General features: G+C 43.3%; 1 protein-coding gene across 2 annotated transcripts in view; it reads right to left on the bottom strand.

The window, feature by feature from the left end:
• The window catches only part of crebbpa (CREB binding lysine acetyltransferase a), a 305,190-nt gene extending 285,354 nt beyond the window's left edge, over positions 1-19,836 (bottom strand). For both annotated transcript variants that reach the window (XM_084318719.1, XM_084318720.1), the window contains exon 1: positions 19,009-19,836. In XM_084318719.1, the coding sequence (XP_084174845.1) occupies positions 19,009-19,093 (85 nt within the window). In that variant the 5' untranslated portion in view covers positions 19,094-19,836. The remainder of the gene's footprint in view (positions 1-19,008) is intronic.
• Positions 19,837-20,207: the final 371 nt, after the last annotated feature.

Here is a 20,207-nt window from a genome sequence, read left to right as displayed (position 1 = left end):
AGCTCCGACGTCATCGGTACTGCTATCGGTACTCGAGAAATTATGGAGTTTTTTTTTTAGGAATTTAAACGTCGCAAACTAATCTTGTTGGCAGTTGTCTATTAGGCAAAGTAAAATATATTGTTGGTTTCCTGTTGGTTGTCAGTTTGGCCATGGGTAGGTAGGGAATTTATTTAATTTTTTTATTTAATTCTTTCCCACAGCGACTATGGATAGGGAATTTCTTTATTTAATTAAAATGTTCACAACAACATGGATGCATGTACTCTGCCAGCATGTTTAATATCCATAATACTAAATGTTTGACTAAGATTTCTATGAAACTTTATTCTAAAAAAAAAAAAAAAAAAAAAAAAACGTATTTTTTTATTTTTATTTTTTATATATATATTTTTTAAACTCATAAAATATATTGGGTCGCACCTAAATCGGCAGGGTCGGTCGGCAACCGGAAACCAACTATTAATTTTGTTAGGCCTTATCTCTCCTGCCTGTGTCTCTGCCTGCTGTGCTCGCCTCTCTTCCCCTCCCTCCCACACACACACACACACACACACACACACACACACACACACACACACACACACACACACACACACACACACACACACACACACACACACACACACACACACACACACACACACACACACACACACACACACACACACACACACACACACACACACACACACACACACACACACACACACACACACACACACACACACACACACACACACACACACACACACACACACACACACACACACACACACACACACACACACACACACACACACACACACACACACACACACACACACACACACACACACACACACACACACACACACACACACACACACACACACACACACACACACACACACACACACACACACACACACACACACACACACACACACACACACACACACACACACACACACACACACACACACACACACACACACACACACACACACACACACACACACACACACACACACACAGACACAGACACGGGTGCTGCGCTGCCACAGACAGCTCTGCTCTCATAATGGACAGAACGAAATGTTCAAAAGTCTGGGTCTATTTTACTAAAGTCGATGCCGACAACGCTCGTTGCCACAAGTGCAACAAGACATTTGCCAGTAATGTATAAGCGCTGGTACTTGTCAATGTGGCTGGCGGGGAGATAACGTTAGCTCCGAGTAGAGTAATGGCTGACAATCCGGAGGTAAATAAACGAACGAGAGCTTCTGATTGGTGGTAAGAAGAAGAGGTGGGTGCAAGCCGTGGAACGTAATTGGCAGATCGACCGTCTGTCTCCGAATGTAACGTGACTACGTCACAGCCAATAATACGTATCGGCCCAATAATTATCGTGCATCCCTAATCAATACCATCTGCACCGAATGGGAAATTGTTGGCCGAAACCGATACCGAAAATAGGAAACAGTTGGCCGAAAACCGAATGCCATATAAATATATAATATATATATATAATGTATTTTTTTTTTTTTTTTTTTGCTACCCGATTATGGCAAAATACATGATTATGGCAAAACTTTACTTAAATAATATTAATAATCACCATTATGGGCCCATAAAACATTTATTCGTCACTTTTGAATGCATGTATTAATTCCAGACTGACTGCTGAAAGATTGTACAATTTAAACATTTTACAATTTAAACATTTTCTCTTTGCATACAACAAAATGTGCATTAAAGTCAAGTGCATTTTCTTTTCTCTGTAGGATAACTACAACAAAGTGCATTCAGAACAAAGCCAAAGTGCTTTAAAACTGCATAAAGATCTGCATAAAGACACTCACACACATGAGAGGGAGAATAGCTTATAGCGGACTTAATGATGTTACTGTAGTGGCTACTAAGGCTGAGCCCGAACCCTGTTTTTAGGGTTTGAACGTTCGCCAGGGTTTATCGAACGAACGTTCGAACGTTCGTTTAAAAAAAAAATTAATAAACATTTTCTTTAATACATTTTTTTTTTCATTTTTTTTATAATTTTTTTTTTTTTATTGTATTATTATAGATCCTACGGAGGGCGGCATTGCATAGTCTATTGGTGAAAAACATGTTGTTTACAGTGGTGGCTGTTCATGTAAACATGTAATTAAACAAAGCACTCAGAAGAAAATAAACAAGCTACTGAATCAAAGTATGATAAACAATAGCCCTTGCAGTCACGTAAGGGGCTAGATAAACAAATGCATTCGTTTTGTGGCATTAACCGAACGTTATATAGTTAGTGTTACACGTTCAATAACAGGTATTCACTCTTGGTCGACGGGGAGGGGAGCCGGGAGAGGCGCACGCCTCGGCTCAACAGACCCGTCCACCGTCTACCTCGGAACGGCCGGGCTCCCAACACGCCTGCCGCCCGTCCGCCCTACCACCGTTCCGAGGTAGACGGTGCACGGGTCTGTCCACCGTGCGCCTGCTGTTGTTTCCAACGCAACCACCTCCCGCCATGAAGCTCGCGCTCCGTGGCCGAAAAAGGATGGTATTCATTAATGATCCTTCTGCAGGTTCACCTACGGAAACCTTGTTACCGATTACTTCATCGGCCGGTAGCTACGGTAAGTCTGTTGAGGCTTGCCGATTGGTGGTAACAGCAGAGGCGGGTGCAAGCGGTGTGACGTAATTGGCAGAATCGCCTGTCAATCAAAATAGAGCTCTGGTTGAGAAATAGTATCCCGCTGCAGCCCGGCAGACCATACTGGTTGAGCCGAGCGCCTCGCATTCACATCACCTCAACCCCGTGCGCATCCTTTATTTTTTTTTCACCGAACGTTCGAACCTATTAATTAAAGTCCGAATGTCAGCGTAACGAACGAACGTTCGAACGTTCGGGCTCAGCCTTAGTGGCTACTGTCATAATTCACTGCGTTCCTACATGGAAGGACTGTTGTATTTACTACATCTCCCGTGACTCTTAGCGGGGGATGACGTAGCTTACGAGCGATGGGTCAAAGAGGAATGGAAGCGCTGTTAGCTAGCTTAACGCTAACGTTAGTTAAAACGTTTTTAACCGCGACAGGCATATAGCAATGGCGAGGATATAAAGCATGTTAAAGATGCATTTATTGGATGCGTTGCTCGCGGAGTTTACATAGAAACTAGGGATGCCCCGATCACGTTTTTTGCCACCAATACCGATCACCGATTGTCTATGAGCCATATCGGCCGATACAGATCGTTTTTGGTTTTATAAAAAAATTAATTTAATATATACATTTTTTTTTATATAAAATATATATATTATATAATTATACTTGTAGTTGTATTATCTGCGAGACATCGCCACCACGCAACAAGTCAAAATGCTCGCTATCTGCAAACAGCTCCACTGTCTGTGTGTATACTCTGCTTTGGTCAGGGGGCGAATTTAGAGCCCGCCACCCGCCATTGGCGCTCAGTTTTTACGTTTGGCGCCTCCCACTGAGAGGTCTGCCCGCCGTGTGGCGTGTAATCAATCAATCAAGTTCATAACGATACTCTTATTTTGAAAATCTGTGCGGGTCTCATTTGCGCCCCAAGCGCATCTCCAGTCATAATATCGATGGCTCCGGCAGTTAGCAACATTCGGTTCGTATGATACTCTTATTTTGAAAAAAAAAACGTGGCAACGAGTCATATCCACCCAGCCCTGCAGCGGGATACTATTGGCTAAGGGCTTCTGCTCGTATCAACACAGAGGCAGTCTGCTCTAGTATAGAAGAGCGGACCTCCATGAGCTACCGTTACTGTTTAAACAATGACCCAGTCAACTATTCACTTTTAGTTTAATACATGACGAGGCATTGTCTAACGGTATCTAGCTGGCTAGTAGCTACTGATAGCTGCTGATATCAACAAATGCTCCAGCAATAGTCGACTCGAGTGCATAATACCTCCGTTCCCTCGTTAGCTAGCTCACGTTAGCTAGCTCACGTTAGCTAGCTCACGTTAGCTAGCTCACGTTAGATCTATATGTCCCAGTAAACTAAATTGTCTTAACGTTATCTAGCGGGCTAGCAGTAGCTACAGATAGCTCCTGATATCAATGTCTTATAACATTGATTCAATGCGTATTCTAGCTGAGGGCATGTTGAATGTGATTTGACCAAAGAACCGTAACATTATACCAATAGGGTCCAGCTGCATCGCCGGAGAATCCTTGCATGCTGAATGTAGGGTCTAGCTGAATATAGGTCTAGCTGCAGCGCCGGAGAATCCTTGCTGGAGCTGGAAGCTACTCAAGTATACACACAGACAGCGGAGCTGTTTGCAGATAGCGAGCATTTTGACTTGTGGCGATGTCTCGCAGATAATACAACTACAAGTATGATTATATAATATATATTTTATTTAAAAACTTTTTTTTTATATAAAATATATATATATTTTTTTTTAAATCAAAAAAGATTTGGCAGGTAAGAAATATGCTTGGCGGGTAGATTCTTCCCATCTACCCGCCACTGGCCGGTGAGTCAAAAAGTTAATTTCGCTCCCTGCTCGTCATGTATTAAACTAAAAGTGAATAGTTGACTGGGTCATTGTTTAAACAGTAACGGTAGCTCATGGAGGTCCGCTCTAGACTAGAGCAGACTGCCTCTGTGTTGATACGAGCAGAAGCCAATAGTATCCCGCTGCAGGGCTGGGCGGATATGACTCGTTGCCACGGTTTGTTTCAAAATAAGAGTATCATACGAACCGAATGTTGCTAACTGCCGGAGCCATCGATATTATGACTGGAACTGCGTTTGGAGCGGAAATGAGACCCGCACAGATTTTCAAAATAAGAGTATCGTTATGAACTACACGCCACACGGCGGGCAGACCTCTCAGTGGCAAGCACCAAACGTAAAAACTGAGCGCCAATGGCGGGCGGCGGGCTTAAATTTCACCCCCTGATGGCAACAGATCAAAAAGTTTGAACCTGGTCGAGGGCAGGGTTTAGTTCAGTTAGCTGGATAAACCATGGCCACGCCCTCGCAAAGAAATGCCAGCTCCCTTCCTGAAATAATTCTCACAGTCTAGATCCCATTATACCATTCTGAATTATGTTTTTGTGGTTCGTTTTTCTAGAGGGGGCTTTTGAAATGTAAAATAATATACCTAAAATGCTGATAATAAATCATATTCAGCCTATGGATTTACTTTGTTCTAAATAATGCACGTCATATATACGGCGCTCGCGAGGTGCGATATACACACTGTGGTTATTTTAACACTATGGCGACCAAAGTCCCGCAGCGATTTAGGCCTCAGAGGACAGAGGATTGTTTACAAACCAATGTACTTTCTAAGAGCTATATATATCATTTATAGTAGGGATGCACGATATTGATTTTTTGACACCGATACCGATAACTTTATGCTCCTCAGGCCGATAACCGATATCGATAACCGATATTTATTGTATTATAATCTTTTTTCTTAATGTATATATTTTTTTTTCAACATGAAACAAAACATATCACAATACAATAATAATACATAAAAAGACTTCCCAGGACAATAACTTAACACCAACTTAAATGTGACCTAACCAGACAACAGAAACAAAAGCCAAGACAACAGTATTGACTGATAAAGTGACCATATTTATTTTTCCAAATGAAAATTCACAATCCGTCAACAACTTATAATACATCCAACCTAAGACGCTCGAAGCTTTTTGTTCTTCTTTTTTCAAAGCGGAGCCTTGAAAAAAAGGCTTTGAGTGGACACATCACCACCACAACAAGTCACCTGCAACAAGCTAGAAGATAGAAGCTAGAAGCTAGAAGCTAGAAGCTGCTGTGAATCCAAAGCCAGCTATTGACGAGTTGTTTGCTAAATTAAAGAAGTTTGACAGAAATGACCCAAGGGCTCAAGCCGCTAGCTTTTAAGCAGTCCTTGGTGGTGCAAATTAACCTGGCTACTATGGAGCAATAAGTGACTGCGTTCAACCGAGGGTTGCATCACAGCCATGGAAGGGGCTAGCTTTGCTTAGCTCCTCGCGTCGTCGTAGGCTTCTAAGTTAACACAATAACACACCATCGTAGCGGTGGTGATGCCGCAGGTGACCCGTCAGGCTGGATGTATTACAAGTTGTTGCCCTTTTCCCTCCTTGTGGAACTTCTCCATTGCATTTATTACAAATAGCAAGCGATCTTTTTCCTCTGAAATTCCGAGTACCGACGCAGCCATCTTTGTTTTTAACGTCCGCGCTGATTCAGAAACTTACGTGCCTACGTCACAGCCAAGAAAGGGAGCGCTCGATTTGTGTAAAACGCCGTTCTTAAACCACACGCTGTCAGTCGTACCACAGTACTGGCAAAACGGGATGAGCCTACAGTCAAAACAAACGCACTTCATTCCAATTCACCCACACAGCATTTTCTTTTACCAAAAAATATATTATATTATCGGAGCTATTAATAACGTTATCGGGTTTATCGGGATGACGTCATAATTGCTGATATCGGCCCGATAATTATCGGCCCGATAATTATCGTGCATCCCTAATTTATAGTATTGCTATCTGTCCATTCTCATTGTCACTTGAGCAGGGCTGTACGCTAAGCTTTTTCACTAGGGGCACACTTGCCCTTAATGAGAAATGTAGGGGCAAAAAATATTTTTTAGGGGCAAATTTTTAAATAACAATTTTACCATTATTTATATCGATTGTTTTTGATTTAAAAAAAAAAGAAAAAAATTATTTTATATAATTTTTTTTTAATAAAATATATATATTATATAATCATACTTGTAGTTGTATTATCTGCGAGACATCGCCACCACGCAACAAGTCTAAATGCTCGCTATATGCAACCAGCTCCACTGTCTGTGTGTACTGAGTAGCCTCCAGCTACGGCCAGGATTCTCCGGAGCTGCAGCTGGGCCCTATACTGTAGCCTCCAGCTACGGCCAGGATTCTCCGGCGCTGCAGCTGGTCCCTATTGACTATTCAGCGTGCCCTCAGCTCGAATACGCATCGACTCAGTGTTATAAGACATTGATATCAGGACGGAGCTATCTGAACTATTTAGTTTAATGGGACGTTTCGTTTTGAACAGTAAGCTAACGCAAGCTATCACCGCAGCTCTCTCCGTGTGTCTGAGTTCAGTTCAGTTCGGCTCACTATAGGAGGTCGCGCGTCGAAAATATGAAGCAATACTAACGTTACTTTTCTTCATAGCTAAATCAGCCAGTCTATCAGAGTGAGTGCTCAGTCGATTGTTCCCGCTGATCATACCTGCTGAGTGCTCACTGCTCAGCTCGCGTGAGTGACGGCATCGCGTCATCACACGCCTTGGATAATTTAGGAGTGAAATGCGAATCCAAGGCTTAAAAGCACTACTCGCAAGCCCGCCCCCAGATAATATTTACCAATCGCAACGGCCAATTAAAGGGGCAATTCGCGACGATATCATCGCACTGTACAGCCCTGTTGAGTGCATAAACCGTGCCTTCATAATGGCTTAAAGAAAAAAAAATCCATCGGTTGGTTGTCATTTTATAGTGTCGTGAATATAAGGTTTATCGCGCTTTTCGTCTTTTTTCCAGGAAGCTGAAAAAAAGGCTAAACATTGGCGCCGTTATATCAAACGCCATTTCTGCTGTATATATACGAATGAAATAAAACAAACTGCGTAGCATCCGGATATTACAGAGCATCTATGGATGAAATGGGGGCGGCGGGGAACGCCGATTAGTATGCGTTCAGGTAGCCAATGTCAGTAGTCTATCACGTTTGTTTTATAACCTATGTCCAATCCAGCTGTAATTTGGGGTAATAGTATCATACCGTCAGGCCATGTGATCGCCGGCAGCATTTCTTCATTAGTCATCGGATTCTGGTAGATCGATATGTATTGGCTCATAAATCCCATTATTCCAGGCTGAAAAATACGTTCGGTAAGGTGATCAAAGATGGAGGGTCTTCATTTGGAACCGAGGCTCATATGATCCGCCCACAGGCTGTAAAAGAAATTTATTTTAAAATCCCCTCAATGATACTGCAGTGGAGCGATGGCGCCCCTAAGCGGATCTGGCCGGTATTGCATGTTTCGAAAATCAAATATGTGGAAAGATCCTGCAAGTGGATCGGGGACCTAATAAGTTATAAATATGGAATAAAACAATAACAACTTGCCACGTATGTACTCGTGGCTCTGGACCACAACGCATGGAATCGAAACACGTATATACTCGTGGACGGACGCCATAGTGTTAATAACGTCGGAGCATTGCCAATGTGAATCCTGCGGGGATGTTTTTAATGAATGAAACCTATCAGGCGTTTGACTCCGATTAGTTTCATATTCTCGGCTGTGGATGTATTTGCGCCCGGATTGTGTTTCATTAAAGCATAAATTGAAGCATCTTCATGCGTGGATTGTGGATATGAATTACGACAAATCTGAATATGTGGATTGTTGAATTGTGTCACTCACACGTTATTGTGATATTGTAACTGGGATTAAAATGTTTGAGGAGATGCGCTGTTTGACGGATTTGATGACGTGGATGTGACTTGAGAAAATGAATGAGCAATTGCAAGCCTTGGATGTTTTGATGAATGCATTTGAGAAAATGCATTTATCTGTTCAAGCACCGTTAGTGTTATCTGATGATGAACAAGAAGGTGATTACATTTACATTTACATTTACATTTAGTCATTTAGCTGACGCTTTTATCCAAAGCGACTTACAAGTTCTGTACGACAAGCCATCAGGAAGGGCACAACTCTATCAGCTGAGCAACAATGTTCATCAAAGTGTTGAGTGCTACAGTGTAGGTTAGTTTATTAGGACAAGTGCATGACAGTACGGTTAGTTAGGGTTAGATTTTTTTTTTTTTTTTTTTTTTTTTTTTTTTAAATTCAGATAATGGTTGAAGAAGTGCGTCTTTAGTCGACGGCGAAAGATTGGACGTGATTCGGCTGTCCTAACTGGGGTGGGTAGTTCATTCCACCATTGTGGGGCAAGGACTGAGAATAGGCGACTTCTCTTTGATGACCCTCCCGGAGCTTGGATAGGAGTAGGTCTGAGGCGGCCAGAAGATGCAGAGCGTAGGGGTCTTGAGGGTGTGTAGTTAGAGACCATTGACCGGAGGTAGGCGGGAGCGGTTCCCTTTGCCGCACGGTATGCTAGGTCGAGGGCCTTGAAGCGGATTCGTGCAGCAATGGGGAGCCAGTGCAGGTCCCTAAGAAGTGGGGTGACATGGGCCGACTTCGGTAGGTTTGAGATCAGGCGGGCCGCTGCGTTCTGAATGAGTTGAAGAGGCTTAGTGGCAGTGGCCGGGAGGCCAGCGAGCAGTGCATTGCAGTAGTCGAGGCGGGAGATGACTGTTGATTGGACGAGGAGTTGGGTGGCTTCTTTTGTCAGGAAGGGGCGTATCCTTCTGACGTTGCTCAGGAGGAATCGGCAGGTTCTGGTCGTCGCTGCGATGTGAGCAGAGAAGTTCAACTGGTCGTCGAGGACAACACCAAGGTTCTTGGCGGTCGGGGACGCAGTCACAGCTGCATTCTCGACTGTGATTGAAAGGTCGGTTAGGGGGGAGGATTTGGCCGGCAGGTGGAGCAATTCTGTTTTGCTTAGGTTCAGTTTGAGGTGGTTGGACGTCATCCAGGCTGAGATGTCGGACAGACAGGCCGAGATCCGCACAGAGACGTGGATATCTGAGGGAGGGAAGGAGAGGAAGAGTTGAGTATCGTCGGCATAACAATGGTAGGAGAAGCCATGAGACGTGATAATGTTACCCAGTGATTTAGTGTAGAGGGAGAAGAGAAGGGGTCCTAAAACCGAGCCCTGGGGGACACCCGTCCGCAGGGGGCGGGTGGCCGACAGGGTCCCTCTCCATGACACTTGGTAGGAGCGGTCATTGAGGTATGATGACAGCCATGTCAGCGCAGAGCCAGCCACTCCCATTCCTGCGAGGGCCGCAAGGAGGATCTGGTGGTTGACTGTGTCGAAGGCTGCAGATAGATCTAGGAGAATCAGGACAGAGGAGAGGCCTTTCGCTTTTGCTAAGTGAAGTGCCTCTGTGACCGCAATGAGGGCTGTCTCTGTGGAGTGACCAGTCCTGAAGCCTGACTGATTAGGGTCTAGGAGGTCATTCTGTAAGAGATAAGTAGTAAGTTGGTTGGATACAGCACGTTCAAGTGTTTTAGAAAGGAAGGAGAGAAGAGAGACAGGACGGTAGTTGCCTATGACAGTAGGGTTCAGGGTTGGTTTTTTTATGAGCGGCGTGACTCTGGCTTGTTTTAGGGAGGTGGGGACCACCCCCGAGTTGAGTGAGGAGTTGATGGTTGCAGTTAGGAATGGGAGGATGTCTGGTGCTATGGTCTGGAGGAGTGGGGAGGGTAGCTGGTCCAGCTGGCAAGTAGTCGGACGGTTTGACGTTACCAGTGTCAGGGTCTCTGCTTCTGTAATGGGAGAGAAAGATGACAGAGTGAAGGATGAGGTTCTCGATTCAGCATTTGGAATGGGTGGGGGTTGGGAGAAGGAGCTGCGGATGTTCTCCACTTTTTCCTCAAAGAAGATCGCAAAGTCTTCGGCAGAGAAAGATGAGGGAGGGGGGGGTGGGGGGGGAGTGAGGAGGGAGGACATGGTAGCATGCAGTTTGCGAAGATTCTTGGCAGAGGCCTCGATCCTATGGTGGAAGAAAGAAGCTTTGGCATTAGTGATGGTTTTGGAGAATGTTAACAAGAGGTTGTGATATGTGTCGATGTCAGCAGTGAGGCGTGACTTTCTATACTTCCTTTCAGCTGCTCTCAGGACCTGTCTTTGTTCTCTCACTGGATCTGTCAGCCATGTGATTAACATGACTGGTGTCACTGGTATAAACTAGGGCTGCAACTAATGACTAATTTGGTAGTCGACTAATCTGTCGATTATTTTTTCGATTAGTCGACTAATCGAAAACCAATTATGTAAAAAAAAAGATATAAGATATATATATATATATAAAAGATATAATTTTTTTTTTTTTTTTTTTTTATAACTACCTATCTTTGTGAAAGTGGCTTCTCAGCTCTGGTCCAGCTGAAGACAGAGCAGAGGAACAGATTGGACATTGAGCATGACCTCAGAGTTGCTTGTCTACCATCACCCCAGACTTTGAGACTCTTGTCAGGACCAAACAACAACATCATAACATGATGATCCCATAGCAAATTAAAATAATGACTCATTAAACATTTGAATTTGGATCTTAAGCCACTTTAAATGAAAATGTATTTGAAGAACAATACAGCAATCACTCATAACAAGATAAATAAATTAAATAATACAAATTAAAGTGGAAGTGTACTTTAAATAACTAAAAAAATAATAATAAAAAAGAAAAATAACTAGCAGCATCTGCCCCCAGCACCGCGGCTGATGGGGCTGTAACTTGGTCCAGGACCAGGGGGGTGACGTGGAACAGCTGTAAGGGGAGAGGGGGATGAGTCAGATCAGACAGACTTCTAGGTCTTTTGTTTGCTGTGTGTGAGAGGAGTCTGTGTGTGTATGTGTGTATGTGTGTGTGTCTTACTCTGATCGCTGTGTGAGTGAGAGGAGTGTGTGTACTGTGTAATTTGTGTGTGTGTCTTACTCTGATCGCTGTGTGAGTGAGAGGTGTGTACTGTGTAATTTGTGTATGTGTGTGTCAGCGTTTCCGTTAGCCGGTAATTACCGGTATTTGACCGGCAAAATCTGTTGAAGTCCGACATATTTAATCTCTCCGGTCTTAATGTCCGGTGAAAATAATTCCCTGAGTCTAAGCACAATTTGATTATTTGAATTGTATTAAAATAGGCTAAAATTAAATAGCCTATGCCAGGGGTGTACAGTGCGACATATATCGCACGTGCTACAGCAACAGCTGTCTGTGCGATGGATGGATTTACTTCAGTAGCACTGGTGCGATAGGGATTCGGTTCATATAGATACTCTTATTTTGAAAATCCTGTAGCGGGTCTCATTTCTGCCCACGCGCAGCTCCAGCTAGGCTCCAAAAGCTAGCAACGTTCAGGTGCATATGATACTCTTATTTTGAAAAAACTCTTGTGACAACTCGACGAGTCGTATCCGTGCTTCTGCAAGGAGCAGCGCGTTGGTCGGTTGGTGCGCACTGCTGCGTTAACACAGCAGTGCGCCTACACGTCCCGAAATAAGTCCGTGGTGTTTTTTCTTTCTCGCAACGGGTCAAATGCATCTACATGCTTTGCACCGTCGCCATTCCTTTATGCGCACATCGCCCGAAATTAGCGTTTATGTACCATTACAATCACTACAACGTTAGCAAGCTAACAAGCTAATCCTGATCAGAGGCGCAGAGCCAGCAGACACAGTGTGGAAAGGGAAATGGGGGGGCACTCTCTCCCCTTCCCTGTGTGTGTGTGTGCGTGCGTGCGTGCGTGCGTTTGGAAAGACGATGAAGTCACTAGTCAGGAGTCGGGACAGGAGTATATTATAGTAAACTGAGGATGGACAGATAATGATGATATTCAAATATAAACAAGTTTCGAGAGGAGTGGAAGTTTGAAGACAGACTAGACTACAATATGATGCGGGGGTGGTGAGTTGAAACAGTGTGTGTGAATGAATGAATGAAAACTTTATTTAACAGATTGCAGAATGGGTACAGTACGGCTCAATACACACAATTGTTAAGGGGATGCAGACCAGAGAAAGACGTTTGTCTTGTTTACATCAGGGTCCCCCATTGTGTGTTTGTGTGTGTGTGTCCCAACCGACCCCACTTCTATGTTTCAATAAATTATTTGCATTTAAAACTATTAACGCTGACTCATTCCTTCAGTCCACTCAAAATTATGCTAATATTCCTTATGTTGTTTATGATATTAATTGAAAATAGCATATGAGAGTATCATAGTAATAATAACACATGGCGATATACTAAATGACAGCCAAACATGGCACTGCAACTAAATAACACAAATACAATAGGCACATTTGTGACTGTTACAAATATAACACGTTTTATACTTGTGCTACAAGATTTTGGCCTGTGCTACAAAACTATCAACCTCTGTAGCACCAGTGCTATGTGCAAAAAAAGTTAACGTACAGCCCTGCCTATGCGATGAACGAAACGATCATTACATTTGTTTCCTCGTTGCTTCTAATAATGACAACGACGTTGTCAGCGAGAGCTTAGTGCTGGGTGTGCAAACTTTTGTGAAGCTGCAGAGCCGGAGCAGCAGCAGCACAATGCAGTATTCCAGCAGTACTCCAATTCAGCCATTTTCAATTCAATGTTGGGTGGGGGGCGCTGCTGTGCGGTCCCCAGAAAAGAGGCAATAACAGCTGAATCAGCTGCTCTGCAGCGCCATACTCTTTGCAAATAAGTCGTTGCGAGGTGGAGAGTCGTCACGCAAACCCACGATAATGTTGCCGTCTCTCTCTGCCAAATTTCTCAGTTCTTCGCTTGATATAATTAATACAAATGTCCAATATAACGGAATTCGTTAGCTCATAAAAATGTGATTATAACACTGTTGTTTATTAATGTCGGGCGACTGCCCACAGACACCTATTTGATTTAAAGTCGGCAGCAGCACGAGTCTCGGGACTTATTTTATTTGGAATATAATGACTTTATACGCAAAAGTAGCCTAGTTTAAAGTAAAAATATTATAAATCTACATGCCTTGATGATGTCATTCTTTTGTTTTGTTGTCATTCTTTTGCCTATCAATTGTTTTTAAGCTCAATAAACTCTGACCGGAATTTCTCTCATTTGACCGGTAGATTGAAATCTACCGGACACTGAGGCCGGCAACAATTTTTTCTAACGGAAACCCTGGTGTGTGTGTCTTACTCTGATCGCTGTGTGTGAGTGAGAGGAGTGTGAATGTGTGTGTGTCTTACTCTGATCGCTGTGTGTGAGTGAGAGGAGTGTGTAGGGAATCGAAAACCGGTTCCCGTTGGGAACCGGTTCCTAATTGGCCGATGCCTGGAACCGTGTGGCTCCCGTGACTTTCGATTCCCTTATCGCTGCCTACAGTTGCGCAATAATGTTAGCCGTTAGCATGTAGCCATGGCAGACTCTATTTGATTCCTTAATGGCTCGAAATTGCCTGGGTTTTGGTAATATGCTCCCGAAATGCTCCTGCTGTTTGGCTACTTCTATGTGCAGTGAAAACTACTTGAATGCTTTAGAACCTAGTCATTGATTTAGATCAGGCTGAGCTAAAATTAGCCGCGGAGCTAACGTGAGCTAACGCTATTTAATCAAGCTCACAAAGAGAGATAAACAGCTGACAGCGGATAGTACAGGTACAAATACAATAAAACAGCAGGTGGGGGCTGTTGTGTAAACCTTGTACTCTTTAGTTCACATATAATGAGAGACGGAATGTTTGTTTACAAGACTGTAAGCCAGGAAGTACAGTGGTGCAACATACAAATGTGTCCGTGTAGCAACACAAGCCAATAGCTTATAGGACAGGGGCCCGGGGAGCTCTCTCTCTCTGTGTGTGTGTGTGTGCGTGTGTGTGTGTGTGTGTGTGTGTGTGAGAGAGAGAGAGTGTGAGTGAGAGACAGAAGTCAGAGGAATAACAACCTGTTATTCAATAGATTAAATTAGTTTAAGAATAAAAAAATAAATACATTTTAAGAGAATCTCAAATACATTATTTTATTTAAGTGTAGGCTATAGTTAATGTTTTATTTTTTACAGTTTTTGTATTTTTCTGACATGGGGGCTCAACAATAAATGACAATCAGAAATGTCAAGTTGCATGTTATTCTAACCAGCTTAGACCCCTACGCTCTGCATCTTCTGGCCGCCTCAGACCTACTCCTATCCGAGCTCCGGGAGGGTCATCAAAGAGAAGTCGCCTATTCTCAGTCCTTGCCCCACAATGGTGGAATGAACTACCCACCCCAGTTAGGACAGCCGAAACCCATCCAATCTTTCGCCGTCGACTAAAGACGCACTTCTTCAACCATTATCTGAATAAAAAAAAATATATCTAACCCTAACTAACCGTACTGTCATGCACTTGTCCTAATAAACTAACCTACACTTTAGCACTCAACACTTTGATGAACATTGTTGCTCAGCTGATAGAGTTGTGCCCTTCCTGATGGCTTGTCGTACAGAACTTGTAAGTCGCTTTGGATAAAAGCGTCAGCTAAATGACTAAATGTAGTTCTGTTGCATTTTCAATTTATTTATTTAAATTATAAATTGATCAGGTATCAATAAGGGAATCGATAATGGAATCGTATCGATAAAATCCTATCAATTCCCATCCCTATGTGTGTGTCTTACTTTGATCGCTGTGTGTGAGTGAGAGGAGTGCGTGTGTAATGTATTGTAGTCTGATCATCTCCTGCAGGGGAACAATGTTTTCAATGTCCAAAATTTGCTATGGGATCATCATGTTATGATGTTGTCTGGAACCCTGAGAAGCCACTCTCACAAAGATAGGTAGTGCACAAAAAAAATAAAAATAAAAAATTATGACTAATCGACGCAATAATTTCTCGTCGACGATTTTTTATAATCGACATCGTCGATTATGTCGACTAATCGTTGCAGCCCTAGTATAAACCAACGGTTAATCAATTCAATGCATGTATGGATGATGTCCGAAAGATTAAAACCTGATTAATAGTGAAACTGTATAGCCTCCAAGCCTCTCTAACATGTTATTTCGGGGGTCGCGCCTTGAAAACTTTGGGAACCATGTATTTATACATGATACCTAAGCACATACAGTACAGATATCCTCATAAGTATCTATTAATTCGTATCAATTAGATACTTTGAGTTTGTTTTTGTCTACTTATTCTGAAAGAGTAAAACTAATTATTTTCGCTAGCAAGATCTCATTCGATTATTCATTCCATTAAGCCTACTGCCAGCAGGCACATTTAAAGAAATATAATCTGATTGATTGGGGTAATGAGGGACTTAAAATGTGCCTATGATAGATTATGCATTTAACTTGTTGGTGAGGCTATTGAGCCCTACTGTATTGTACCCATTCTGCAATCTGTTAATAAAGTTTTCAATCAATCAATCAATCCCGTTTCAGGTGAGGCGGCCGCACGCAATTATCCTGAGTATCATGTCTGGTTCAAATTAACGAGACTAAATCAGCATTCGAGGAACAGGGAATGCCTGGATTCAAACATAATCTGGATAATGGGACTTTTGGTCGATTTATTTGAACCAGGTACGGGGAATAGGGCCCAGATGATTATTATCTCAAAACAATCAACACTTGCCCCCCTCCCCACACACACGTCTCTCATTTCATCATCTCTTCCTCCTAAGACCTTCTCCCATATTAATCTTCTTTCCTTTTAGGTTGTTCATTCTCCTCCTCAGCATCTCCACAAAACCTTTTACCTTTTGCTGAGATTTTTCCTGGATTATTAGGCCTAAAGTGAAAAGGACCCAGTCATGTAAAGATCTGAGGGCATCCAGTCAAATGGGAGGAACTCCAAAAAGGGGGGAGTAACTAATGACCCAGCAAAGCTACATTTCAAGCATGGACAGAGAGCAAAGAAACAACCGAGTATTCCAAGGGCAAGAGCTGAATGGACCGATCTCAAACCTTGCCTTATTTTCCTGATCCTCCAATCACAAAGTGTTTCCAGGAAGCAACAGTTGTGATTGGACGATCAAGAAAAGGACAGGGTTTGATATTTTATTCAATTAAACACATGTGGAATATATAGGCTTGTATTTAGGTAGCTGAATCTAGTTCTGTTGTGACTAAAATAATCACCCACAAAACATTCCTAGCCAATCCTCCTTTCCTCCCACCCCCCTTCTCTCTCTCTCAATACAGAGGGAGTGCATAATGTGAGTGGGGAGCAAAAATTGCAATATCGCCTAATGGGAACAGATTGGATTCAAACTAGGGGAAACCAGCTTAAATACAAGCTCAGACGTGTGCAGCGAGTGGCATTTAAAACCACCAATTAAGCGGCGGTGTGGAGTCAGCCAGCATAATCATAATTGATTTCTTGGGGTAGGGGTAGGGGTGGGGGGCACCTCCCTTGTCCTACACCCTCCACCGCTTCTCTCCGGTTTATTTTCTTGCCTGCAGGCACAACCCTAAATGGCTCCATTAGAGGCTGGCTCCTAAAGCGTGCCATTTGCCCGGTGGGCCCTAAATGTGCCGTAGGTACTGTAGGGTTAGCTGCGACTGAGTGCATGGAGAGGGAGGGGCTGAGCTCTTATTGAAGCCATGCAATGCCCATGATGACTGAGACATGGATGTTGAACCACAAGATGCCAGGGTCTGTAGTTCACTAATATTGTTGTACTAGTTATACACTGCTGCTCTATAGAAGTAGTGAATAGCAAATGATGAACAGGGAAATTTGCCTAATCATTCCTATTTTGAATTTTCACATAATATTGCCACTACCAAGAATTTGAAGTGTCATCAAGAACGGCCAGGAGCTGTAGTAGTTGTGTGTTGTATGTATATATTGCAACTAAAATACTAGACTGTATAACGTGAAAATCTACACAGTCACACACTGTCGGGCTGTGGCTTATCTGTGGACCGAGAGCGGTAAGGGAAGCAGAAGGACCCTGCTGGGGTGACAGATGGCCTGAATGGGGTAGAGGGGGGCACAGTTTGCTCTCCATCACATCAATGAAAGGCACCCACTACATAAAACATCCAAAACACACACAAGAGAAAACAGACGCTGGAAAAATCTGATGCATGAACGATCACATGCATACATATGCTCACACACAAAAAACAGACTACCATACACCCCAAAATGGGAGGGGGCATATGCAACCCAAGCTGGGCCCCCGCTGCAGAAGGCAAAGGGCAAATGTCAGGGCAAAAGGGGTGTTGCACGAGAAGCTCATCACCACAGTGAGCAAGCACTCTTTTGTCTGCAGTAATTTACTGCTGAGGATGCTGCACAACTCAAAGCCGACAAGGTCTGCTGGGTTAAAATTACAATTGGGAAGCACTTGGGACTCTATAAAGGAGGGGGTCGACGGGTGGGTGGGGGTCTAGCGAATAGATCACGATAGATGGGAGGTGTTTCCATCATGTGCGACTGGAGTCATAATGTCAATGTGGTGACTGATGTTCATGTTGGGTGAAATCTTGTTCAGACGAATCATCAGTGGACAAGTCGAGCATACAGAAAACTCAATCAAAGAAATATATATATTTATTTTTACAATAGACATTCCCAAAATGTGCACACAAAAGAATACGATGCTACAGTACAGGGCTACTACACGGCACACATCGTGCATGATATTGCATTATGAAGTGCAGTCCCGTCCCATCCAGCTGCCTGGCAGTTCATAAGGTTAATAGAATGAATGCCATTCAATTGGTCATATATACAACTGTAAACTGTCAGATTCCTGGTTAGCTGTACTTGTTACAAGCATCTGCAACTTTATCAGTCATCATCACTAGAATACCTGTAATGAATTACAGCTCAGGGAAAATAGCTAACGTTAAGACTAGTAAAACTGTAGCTGTAAAAAAGTGGAACCAATTCTATTGACTTAAGGTGTGTAAGTAAGGACTAGCCCACTAGTTACAACATCACACGAGGTGGCCACTAGTGTATGTTGACAGAGTTTACATGTGTTTGTTTAGCTAGAAAGCTAGATATGATCATGGCTTGGATCTTATACGTATCCCCCCTGTGGTACGAGTTGGTTGACGTTAGGCTAAACCACGCCAAAGTAGTTTAAATCCAGTATTATGTCTGGAAAACAACGGACTACATCTTGCAGACATGAGGTTAGCAGCTCAGTGCAGACTTGCTCACCGACACTATTGGACGTTTATAGCAACCAACGGCCAAACTTTCTACCAGCAGCACCGATCAGCAAGACATCACTTTGCGTTATGAATCTCGCACAAGTTTGTTTGATCACGTCTTGTTGAAAAAACATAAACCATGGTGGATTCACCTGTATGGGTTTAAAGACTGTAGTACAAGTGATGACTGTGTGTGAGAGGCCTTTACCTGGTCCATCTGACAGCAGCGCAGGTGAATTCAGCTTCGCTCGCTTTGAGTTGGGAGGTCCGACATCCAGCAGGTTTTCAGCCATTGTTGTGGTCTTTTTCTAGTTGGTTTGTTTGCGAAGTATTGGGAAAGTTGGTTCCGTCAACCGCCACCTTTCTGGTTATTAGCACATTAGCAAAGCCGAAAGCTCGCCAACTGGCTAATTGTTTGCTAACAGTTAGCCACTGGCTAACGTTATAGCTGCTCCTTGCAGTGGGTCTTTCAAAAGAGATGCAATAGCGCCCCGCTTCGCCACCGCCACTCACCCCATGATAATCCAACACCCAACACCCACATTATTATCGTTAAATACCCCGAAATAAACTATCGCCCATGTCAAATCGAACGCAGAAATTTAAACGGGCAATATTGACACGGATCGTTGCATTTCGGGACAGAAGTCGTACATTTTATATGTCCAAAGAACCCATTTTGTGTGACGTCAATTTTCTTCATGCAAAAATCGTGCGAAGGTCCATAAAAATGCAGAATTGCATAAAAATCATATATATTCGCAGAATTGTCCGAACGTCGCCGTCTTGTCGCTGATTGCTCGCGGTAAACAACACCGCTCCGAGCAGCGACACGGGGCTGAAGCGCCGCTGCACTCTGAAGGGGAAATCACATCTACAGGGCTTTTCTGTCCGACGGAGGCCGATCCAATTCCCGTTTTTTCGCGAGAAATATTTCCGAAACGATGCTAGAACTTCGTTTGCAGGGGAAGGCGCCTGCCAGACCTCGGCTATGATGCTCGATTTCTTAAATAAAAAAAACTGTGTTCGACCGAAATCCAAATTCCGAGCCACGACAAGATGGCGGCTGTTGATTCCTTCGATACAAAAAAGTTTTTTTTCCCTTTTCCAGATCCACTGTGGAGGGGGAGGGGTCGCGCTGTCACGCCCTACGTAAGCCGTACAGCAGCGCGCCGCCAGGGGCAGTAGTGGACCACCAGAGACCAAATAAAATAAACGGAATACTTTCCATTAAACTGCCACAAATACATTTGATACGAATTGAATAATATTCATTGCGGAGACCACGAATTAAGCCTACAACAACTAATCACACATTTCAGGGATGGGTTTAGCTACCCATTATTTTTTTCCCTTTTGAAATTACTATGGGAATTCTATCAGTTCAAGTAAATATGATTGATAACT

Source organism: Notolepis coatsorum (assembly GCF_963971535.1).
Source record: "Notolepis coatsorum genome assembly, chromosome: 7".
NCBI classification, from domain to species: Eukaryota; Metazoa; Chordata; class Actinopteri; order Aulopiformes; family Paralepididae; genus Notolepis; species Notolepis coatsorum.
The sequence above is the reverse complement of the archived record's forward strand: the minus strand, read 5'-3'. Positions and strand labels throughout refer to the sequence as shown.